The sequence below is a fragment of the Catharus ustulatus genome, chromosome 36, assembly GCF_009819885.2.
Source record: "Catharus ustulatus isolate bCatUst1 chromosome 36, bCatUst1.pri.v2, whole genome shotgun sequence".
Classification (NCBI taxonomy): Eukaryota; Metazoa; Chordata; class Aves; order Passeriformes; family Turdidae; genus Catharus; species Catharus ustulatus.
In genome coordinates, this window is record NC_046256.1 from 953,533 (window position 1) to 962,931 (window position 9,399).

The window sequence follows — 9,399 nt, forward strand, 5'->3', positions numbered from 1 at the left end:
CCACCCCCCAAATCCCCATTTCCCACCCCCCAAACCCCCATTTCCCCCTCTCTGAGCCCCCTCCCCACCTTGTCCCTCCTCTCCTCGGGTATCCTGTAGCGGCTGCTCCTCTCCAGCTGCTCCCTCTCCCCGGCCCGTTTGTAATCCCGGGCCAGGTCCCGGACCCGGCGCTTGTAGCGCAGCTCCCGCAGCTCGGGGGCGCTCAGGGATTCCTCCCCGAACAGGAATTCCTCGTCCTGGATTTCCAGCTCCAGCTCCTCCAGCTTCTCCCGCTCGCGTTTGGCCAGGTACTCGCGGCGGGAGCGCTTGCGGAGCTCGGGGATCTGCGGGGAGGGGGGAAAATGGGGAGAAAATGGGGTTAAAGTGAAAATAAATGGGGTGAAAATGGGGAGAAATGGGGTTAAAATGGGGGAAAACGGGGTTTAAATGGGGAGAAATGGGGTTAAAGTGAAAATAAACGGGGTTAAAATGAGGGAAAATGGGGTTAAAATGGGGAGAAATGGGGTTAAATTGGAGAGAAATGGGGAGAAATGGGGGGAAATGAGGTTAAATTGGGGGAAAATGGGGAGAAAAGGGGGGAAATGGGGTTAAAATTAGAGTAAATGGGGTTAAATTGGGGGAAAATGAGAATAAATGGGGTTAAAATGAGAAGAAATGGGGTTAAATTGAGAATAATGGGGTTAAATTGGGGGAAATGGGGAGAAACGGGGTTAAAATGGGAATAAGTGGGGAGAAAATGGGGGGAAATGGGGGAAAATGGGGTTAAATTGGGGGGAAATGGGGGGAAAAGGAGAATAAATGAGGTTAAAATGAGAATAAATGGGGTGAAAATGGGGAGAAAACGGGGAGAAATGGGGTTAAAATGGGGAGAAATGGGGTTAAAATGAGAGTAAATAGGGTTAAAATGGAGCGAAATGGGGAGGAAATGGGGTTAAAATGGGGGGAAATGCTGGGAAAACGAGAAAAAGGGGGAGAAATCAGGTTAGAACAATGAGAAATGGGGGGAAATGGATTTAAAATGGGGAGAAAATGAGGTTAAATGAGAGAAAATGGGGAGAAATGAGAAATAAAAGGGGAGAAAATGGGGTAAAATGGGCTGGAATGGAGTGGACTGGGATGGACTGGGATTGAACTGGGATGAACTGGGATTGAACTGGGATGGACTGGGGTTGAACTGGGAATTTGGGGCAGCTCTCACCAGAGCTTTTTGGTCCTCCTCAGCCATTTTGAGGCGTTTTTGGGCTTCTTCATAGGCCTGGAGGGGGGAAAAAGGGGTGAGGAAAGGGGGGACACCCCCAAATCCCACCCAGAACCCCTGAAATCCCCCAAATCCCACCTAGAACCCCTGAAATCCCCCCAAGTCCCACCTAGAACCCCTGAAATCCCCCCAAAGACCACCCAGGACCCCCCAAAGACCCCCGAGAACCCCTCAAATTCAACCCAGGACCCCTCAACCCCCAAACCCCTCCAGAACCCCAAAAATCCCTCTCAAAGCCCCCCAAATCCCATCCAGGTCTCAAATTCAACCCAGGATCCCCCAAATCCCCCCCAAATTCCCCTCAAACCCCCCCAGAACCCCTCAAATTCAACCCAGAACCCCCCCAATTCCCACCCAAATTCCCCCAGAACCCCCCAAATTCAACCCAGAACTTCTCAAATTTAACCCAAGACCCCTCAAATCCCACCCAAATCCCCCTCAAACCCCCCCAGAACCCTTCAAATTCAACCCAGAACCCCTCAAATTCAACCCAGAACCCCCCCAATTCCCACCCAAATTCCCCCAGAACCCCTCAAATTCAACCCAGGACACCCCAAATCCCCCCAGGACCCCTCAAATACCACCCAGAACCCCTCAAACCTCTCCAGAACTCCTCAAATCTCCCTCAAATCCCCTCAGAACCCCCCAGAACCCCCTCAGAACCCCCCCAGAACCCCTCAAATCCCACCCAGAACTCCTCAAATCCCCCTCAAACCCCCCAAATCCCACCCAGGACTCCTCAAATTCAACCCAGGACCCCCCAAATCCCACCCAGGACTCCTCAAATCCCACCCAGAACCCCTCAAATTCAACCCAGAACCCCTCAAACCTCTCCAGAATTCCTCAAATCCCCCTCAAACCCCCAAATCCCCCCCAAATCCCACACAGGACACCCCAAATCCCACCCAGAACCCCTCAAATTCAACCCAGAACCCCCCAATTCCCACCCAAATTCTCTCAGAACCCCTCAAATTCTTCCCAGAACCCCTCAAATTCAACCCAGGACCCCCCAAATTCAACCCAGAACCCCCCAAATTCTTCCCAGAACCCCTCAAATTCAACCCAGAACCCCTCAAACTCCCCAAAATCCCTCTCAACCTCCCCAGAACCCCCCCAGAACCCCCCAAATCCCACCCAGGACCCCTCAAATCCCACCCAGAACCCCTCAAACCTCTCCAGAACTCCTCAAATCCCCCCCAAACCCTCCTCAAATCCCACCCAGAACCCCTCAAACCTCTCCAGAACGCCTCAAAACCCCCCCAGAACCCCTCAAATCCCACCCAGAACTCCTCAAATCCCACCCAGGACTCCTCAAATTCAACCCAGAACTCCCCAAATTCCACCCAGGACTCCTCAAATACCACCCAGAGCCCCTCAAATTCAACCCAGAAACCCCTCAAACCCCTCCAGAACTCCTCAAATTCCCCTCAAACCCCCCAAATCCCCCCCAAATCCCACACAGGACACCCCAAATCCCACCCAGAACCCCTCAAATTCAACCCAGAACCCCCCAATTCCCACCCAAATTCTCTCAGAACCCCTCAAATTCTTCCCAGAACCCCTCAAATTCAACCCAGAACCCCCCAAATTCTTTTCAGAACCCCTCAATTCCCACCTAAATTCCCCCAGAACCCCTCAAATTCAACCCAGAACCCCTCAAATCCCACCCAGAACCCCTCAAACTCCCCAAAATCCCTCTCAACCTCCCCAGAACCCCCCCAGAACCCCTCAAATCCCACCCAGAACTCCTCAACTCCCCCTCAAACCCCCTCAAACCCCCTCCCAAGAACCCCTCAAACCCCCCCAAACCCTCCTCAGATACCACCCAGAACTCCTCAAATCCCCCTCAAACCCCCCAAATTTCCCCCAAATCCCCCTCAAACCCCCTCAAATCCCACCCAGAACCCCTCAAAAACCCCTCAAACTCCCCCCCCAAATCCCACCCAGAACCCCTCAGAACCCCCTCAAGACCCCCAAAATCCCTCTCAACCTCCCCAGAACCCTTCAAATTCAACCCAGGATCCCCCAAATCTCCCCCAAAGCCCTCAAATCCCCCCCAAATTCAAGCCAGAACCCCTCAAATTCAAGCCAGAACCCCTCAAATTCAACCCAGAACCCCCCCAATTCCCACCCAAATTCCCCCAGAACCCCCCAAATTCTTCCCAGAACCCCCCAAATTCTTTTCACAACCCCTCAATTCCCACCCAAATTCCCCCAGAACCCTCAAACCCCCTCCCAAGAACCCCTCAAACCCCCCCAAACCCTTTTTAAACCCCCTCAGAAACTCCTCAATTCCCCTCAAACCCCCCAAACCCCCCTCAAATCCCACCCAGAACCCCTCAGAACCCCCTCAAGACCCCCAAAATCCCTCTCAACCTCCCCAGAACCCCCCAAACCCCCTCCAAACCCTCACCTTGGTGTCCCCCCGAGCCCCCCTGTCCCGTTTCTGGTCCCTCCTCCGCAGGCGCTCGGCGAAGGCGTCGCGCTCCCGCAGGTCCCGCAGCCGCTCCCGCTCCGACGCCTCCCACTCCTCCTCCGGCTCCTCGGGGGGCTCGGCAGCTCTTGGGGAGGGGCACAAATGGGTCTGGGGTCCCCAAAAACCCCTCCCAGGGCACAGGGAGCCAAGCCAGGGGGGGAGAAATGCAGCAAGGAGGGGGGAAAAAGGTGAAAATCGCGGTAAAAATCAGGTGGAGAGGGTTAAAATGAGGGTTAGGAGGTGCCAAAGTGGAAGTGGGAGACCCCAAAATTTACTCAGGAAGCCAAATTTGTTCCATGGAGGAGCAAAATTCCACCTGGGAGGGCTGAAAAAGGGGAAAATCTGTGGGATTTCAGGGGTTTAGGGGGTAAAATCTAACCAAGAATGGAAAAAAGTGGTGAAATCTGTGGAATTTCAGGGGTTTAGGGGGCAAAATCTAACCAAGAATGGAAAAAAATGGTGAAATCTGTGGAATTTCAGGGGTTTAAGAGGTAAAATCTAATTAAAAGTGGGAAAAAATGGTGAAATTTGTGGAATTTCTGGGGTTTAGGAGGTAAAATCTAATTAAAAGGGGGAAAAAATGGTGAAATTTGTGGAATTTCTGGGGTTTAAGAGGTAAAATCTAATTAAAAGTGGGAAAAATGGTGAAATCTGCGGAATTTCAGGGTTTAAGAAGTAAAATCTAATTAAAAGTGGGAAAAAATGGTGAAATTTGTGGAATTTCTGGGGTTTAGGAGGTAAAATCTAATTAAGAGTGGAAAAAAAGGGGAAAATCTGTGGAATTTCAGGGGTTTAGGAGGTAAAATCTAATTAAAAGTGGGAAAAAATGGTGAAATTTGTGGAATTTCTGGGGTTTAAGAGGTAAAATCTAATTAAAAGTGGGAAAAATGGTGAAATCTGCGGAATTTCAGGGGTTTAAGAAGTAAAATCTAATTAAAAGTGGGAAAAAATGATGAAATTTGTGGAATTTCTGGGGTTTAGGAGGTAAAATCTAATTAAGAGTGGAAAAAAAGGGGAAAATCTGTGGAATTTCTGGGGTTTAGGAGGAAAAATCCAACTAAGGGGGGAAAAATTGGTGAAAATCTGTGGAATTTCAGGGGTTTAGGAGGAAAAAATCTAACTAGGAGGGGGAAAAATTGGTGAAATTTCTGGGATTTCAGGGGTTTAGGAGGAAAAATCCAACTAAGAGTGAAAAAAACAGGAAAATCTGTGGAGTTTCAGCGGTTTAGAAAGAAAAATCCAACCAAGAGTGAAAAAAATGATGAAATTTGTGAAATTTCCCGGGTTTAGGGGATAAAATCCAACCAAGAGTGGAAAAACACGGGAAAATCTGTGGAATTTATGGGGTTTAGGAGGCAAAATCCAACCAAGAGTGGGGAAAAAAGGGGAAAATTTGTGAAATTTCAGGGGTTTTGAGGGGGTTTCTGAGAGTGGAAATTCCCAATTTCCAAAATTTGCAAATTCCAAAATTCCAGATTCTGAAATTTCTAAAATCTCTAAATTCCAAAACTGCAGGTTCCAAAACTTCAAAATTATAAAATTTGAAAATTCCCAAATTCCAAAATTTCAAAATTCCCGAATTCCAAAATTTGAAAATTCCCAAATTCTAAAATTTCAAAATTCCCAAATTCCAGAACTCAAAAAATCCCAAAATTTCCAAAATTCCCAAAATTCCACAACTCCCAAATTCCAAAACCCCAAAATTAAAAAATTCCCAATTTCCAAATTTCCAAAATTACCAAAATTCCAAAATTCAAACCTGCAAAGGTTCTGGGGGAGACCCCCAAGGGCAACAAGAGCCCCCCAAAACCAGGACCCCAAAACCAGGAGTGACCCCAAAATCAGGAGTGACCCCAAAACCAGGGAGTGACCCCATAAATCAGGAGTGACCCCAAAACCAGAAGTGACCCCAAAACCAGGGAGTGACCCCAAAACCAGGGGTGACCCCAAAACCAGGGGTGACCCCAAAATCAGGAGTGACCCCAAAACCAGGGGTGACCCCAAAAACCAGGGAGTGACCCCAAAATCAGGAGTGACCCCAAAAACCAGGGAGTGACCCCATAAATCAGGGAGTGACCCCAAAACCAGTGAGTGACCCCAAAAACCAGTGAGTGACCCCAAAATCAGGAGTGACCCCAAAATCAAGAATGACCCCAAAAACCAGGGAGTGACCCCAAAACCAGGAGTGACCCCAAAAACCAGGAATGACCCCAAAAACCAGGGAGTGACCCCAAAAACCAGGGAGTGACCCCAAAATCAGGGAGTGACCCCAAAACCAGGAGTGACCCCATAAATCAGGGAGTGACCCCAAAATCAGGGAGTGACCCCAAAACCAGAAGTGACCCCAAAATCAGGGAGTGACCCCAAAACCAGGAGTGACCCCAAAATCAGGAGTGACCCCAAAATCAAGAATGACCCCAAAACCAGGAGTGACCCCAAAATCAGGAGTGACCCCAAAATCAAGAATGACCCCAAAATCAGGAGTGACCCCCCACAAAACCCCCCAAAATTTGGGGAGACGCCCCCAGGAGCGCCCCGGAACTCACGGCGGGGGCGACGGCGACGCCGCGGTGGCCTCGGGCGGGGACTCGGAGCGGCGCCGCCGCCTCAGGTGTCGCCGGCGAGGGCGTGGCTCGTCCTGGGCGTGGTCCTGGGCGGGGCTCGGCCCCTCCTCGTCGCTCTCCACCAATCGGTAGCCGCGGTTTTGGCGCTGCAGCTCCAGCGCCGCTCGCTCGGCCGCGCGCCCGGGGGGTTCCCGGGGGGCTTCTCGTGGCACCTGGGGGTGGGGCGGGGTCAGGACACGCCCAGGGGACACGCCCGGTGTGGGGGCGCCCACCTGAGCGTGGCGCAAAATGGCTGTGGCCAAAATGGTCAGACACAAAATGGCGGCACTTGGCCACACTCAAAATGGCGCCACCTGACGGCACTCAAAATGGCGTCACTTGGCCACAACCAAAATGGCGGCACCCAGTTGGACACACTCAAAATGGCACCACTTGACCACAACCAAAATGGCCTCACTTGACCACACCCAAAATGGTGGCATCCACTTAGCCACACTCAAAATGCCGCCACCTGACCGCACCCAAGATGGCGTCACTTAGCCACACTCAAAATGGCAGCATCTGGCCACACACAAAATGGTGCCACCTGACCGCACCCAAAATGGTGGCACCCACTTGGCCACACTCAAAATGCCGCCACTTGGCTACACACAAAATGGCGCCACTTGGCCACAACCAAAATGGTGGCACTCACCTGACCACACCCAAAATGGGACCACCCACTTGGTCACACCCAAATTGGCCACACCTGACCACACCCAAAATGGCCACACCTGTCTGCACCCAAAATGGCCCCACCCACTTGGGCCAAACCCAAAATGGCCACACCTGACCACATCCGAATTGGCACCACCCACTTGGCCACACTCAAATTGGCCACACCCAAATTGGCCACACCTGACCACACCCAAAATGGCCCCACCCACTTGGGCCCCACCTGACCACACCCACTGTGGCCACACCCCATTGGAAGCCTGGGCCCAGCCTGATTGGCAGCTCTGTGCGGGAGCCACGCCCAATTGTGGTGACGTCATCTTTAAGGCGAGTTAAACCGTGCGCCTCACACATTGTTTTAAAGCCACGCCCCTTTCCAAATGGCCACACCCTCAGCGCTAAATATGGCGTCCAAACCACGCCCAGCCCACGCAGGCCACGTCCCTCACACAAGCCCCGCCCACTCCTCCATTTCCTGGTGCTTCCCTCCCCCCCCACCCCTCACGAATTCCCGCCCACCTTGTCCCAGAGCTCGCGCGCGAACTCGCGCACGCGCGGCTCCTCCACTCGCAGGGCCTCGGTCTCCCGCAGCCGCTCCAGCAGCTCCTCCAGGCTGCGGCTGCGCCGCGCCAGCGCCACCAGGAAAGCGGGGACATGGCGGGCGCTGAGGCCGAGCAGCTCCTGCAGCTGCCCGGACACCCAGCGCTCCAGGCCCGCCATCGCCGCCATGGCCGCCGCTCTGCCTCTTCCTCCTTCTCCTCCCCCTCACGGAGCCGCCGCCCAATCAGCGTTCAGCACGGGGAGCCTCGGCCAATCAGCGCGCGGCTCGCGCCTCCCGCCCTCACGCCGCGGAGGACGCGGCCAATCAGAGCGCGCTTCTCGCGAGGCCACGCCCATTAGGGGCTCTACCGTAATATCGCGAGATCGCTCGCGCTTTACCGTAATTCCGCGTCGAGAAGCGCAGCTGGAAATCAGGGATTTGGGGGTAATTAAAATTTTTTAAATTTAAAAAATTCCCGGTTTTTATCCTTGGTTTATCCCTCCAAAATCAATCAATCAATCAATCCGATTTCTCCCCAGGGAATTTTTCGCTGTTTTCCCTAAAAACGTGGTTTTTTCCCCCTCAGAAATTCCCCTTTTCCTCCCCAAAATCCGGAATTTTCCCCTCAAATTTCCCCTAAATCCCAACCCTGTCCCTCCAAAAATTCCTTTTCCCTCAGAGATCCCCCATTTCATGATAAAAACCTCCATTTTATTTTCAAAACGTTTTTACTAAAAAAAAAAAAAAAAAAAAGAACTACAAAACACGCGGTTTTTACAAAAAAAAAAAAAAAAAAAAGAATTAAATCCCTCCCCAAAATTTCTTCCCTTGTTTTGGGAATGAGGCGATGGGACCCCAAATTTGGGAGCCCAAATTTCAGGAGTTTTGGGGATTTGGGATCAAAATTTCAGGATTTGGGGATTTTGGAGTTTTTGGGGTCCCAAACTTCTGAATTTTTGGGATTTTGGGATTTTTGCACTCCCAACCTCCAGGATTTTTGCATTTTTGGGTTCCCAAACTCCTGAATTTTTTGGATTTCGGGGTTTTTGGTTTCCCAAACTCCAGGATTTTGGGGTTTTTGCAGTCCCAAAGTCCAGAATTTTGAGATTTCAGGCTCCCAGCCCCCAGAATTTTTGGGATTTTGGTGTTTTTGGGTTCCCAAACTCCAGAATGCCGGGATTTTGGGGGTTTTTGGGTTACCAGTCCTGAATTTTTTGGATTTCAGGGTTTTTGCACTCCCAAACTCCCCAATTTTGATGTTTTTGGGTTCCCAAACTCCAGATTTTTGGGATTTCAGGCTCCCAGACCCCAGAATTTTTGGGATTTTGGGTTCCCAAACTCCAGAATTTTGGGAGTTTTGGGCTCCCAGACTCCAGGACTTTTGGGATTTTTTTGGATTTTTGGGATTTCGGTGTTTTTGAGCTCCCAGACCCCAAAAGTTTTGGGATTTCGAGGTTTTTGGGTTCCCAAACTCCAGAATTTTTGGGATTTTGAGGTTTTTGCACTCCCAAACTCCCCAATTTTGGGTTTTTTGCAGTCCCAAAGTCCAGAATTTCGGGGTTTTTGGGCTCCCAAACTCCAGATTTTCAGGATTTCAGGCTCCCAGACCCCAGAATATTTGGGATTTTGGGTTCAGAAACTCCAGAATTTTGGGAGTTTTGGGTTCCCAGACTCCAGAATTTTCGGGATTTTGGGGTTTTTGCAGTCCCTAACTCCCAGATTTTGGGGTTTTTGCACTCCCAAACTCCGGGATTTTTGGGATTTCAGGCTCCCAGCCCCCAGAATTTTTGGGATTTTGGTGTTTTTGGGTTCCCATACTCCAGAATTCTGGGATTTTGGGGGGTTT

The 9,399-nt window shown here is 51.0% G+C and overlaps 2 protein-coding genes across 3 annotated transcripts in view; both read right to left on the bottom strand.

Annotated features, from left to right (window-relative positions):
• LOC117009802 (pre-mRNA-splicing factor ATP-dependent RNA helicase DHX16-like) overlaps positions 1-3,753 on the bottom strand; it is a 24,899-nt gene extending 21,146 nt beyond the window's left edge. For both annotated transcript variants that reach the window (XM_033084146.2, XM_033084145.2), the window contains exons 1-3: positions 3,672-3,753; positions 1,199-1,255; positions 69-323 (exon numbers count right to left, since the gene is read on the bottom strand). In XM_033084146.2, coding sequence (XP_032940037.1) covers positions 69-323; positions 1,199-1,225 — 282 coding nt within the window. In that variant the 5' untranslated portion in view covers positions 1,226-1,255; positions 3,672-3,753. The remainder of the gene's footprint in view (positions 1-68; positions 324-1,198; positions 1,256-3,671) is intronic.
• Positions 2,853-7,991, bottom strand: LOC117009781 (pre-mRNA-splicing factor ATP-dependent RNA helicase DHX16-like). Its single transcript, XM_033084112.1, has 4 exons — positions 7,532-7,991; positions 6,281-6,510; positions 3,672-3,819; positions 2,853-2,873 (listed from the first exon to the last, which is right to left on the bottom strand). Exons 1-4 carry the CDS (start codon positions 7,739-7,741, stop codon positions 2,853-2,855), a joined length of 609 nt encoding a protein of 202 aa, XP_032940003.1. The 5' UTR covers positions 7,742-7,991.
• Positions 7,992-9,399: the final 1,408 nt, after the last annotated feature.

Bases quoted from the DNA above. Each gene is read 5' to 3' on its own strand.
- LOC117009781 (XM_033084112.1), bottom strand. From the start codon at position 7,741: ATGGCGGCGATGGCGGGCCTGGAGCGCTGGGTGTCCGGGCAGCTGCAG. The intron at 6,511-7,531 runs GTGGGCGGGAAT...CCCCACCCCCAG, and splicing joins CGCGCGAGCTCTGGGACAAG to GTGCCACGAGAAGCCCCCCG. The intron at 2,874-3,671 runs GTGAGGGTTTGG...GGGGGAATTTAG, and splicing joins GGGCTCGGGGGGACACCAAG to GTGGGAATTGAGGGGTTCTG.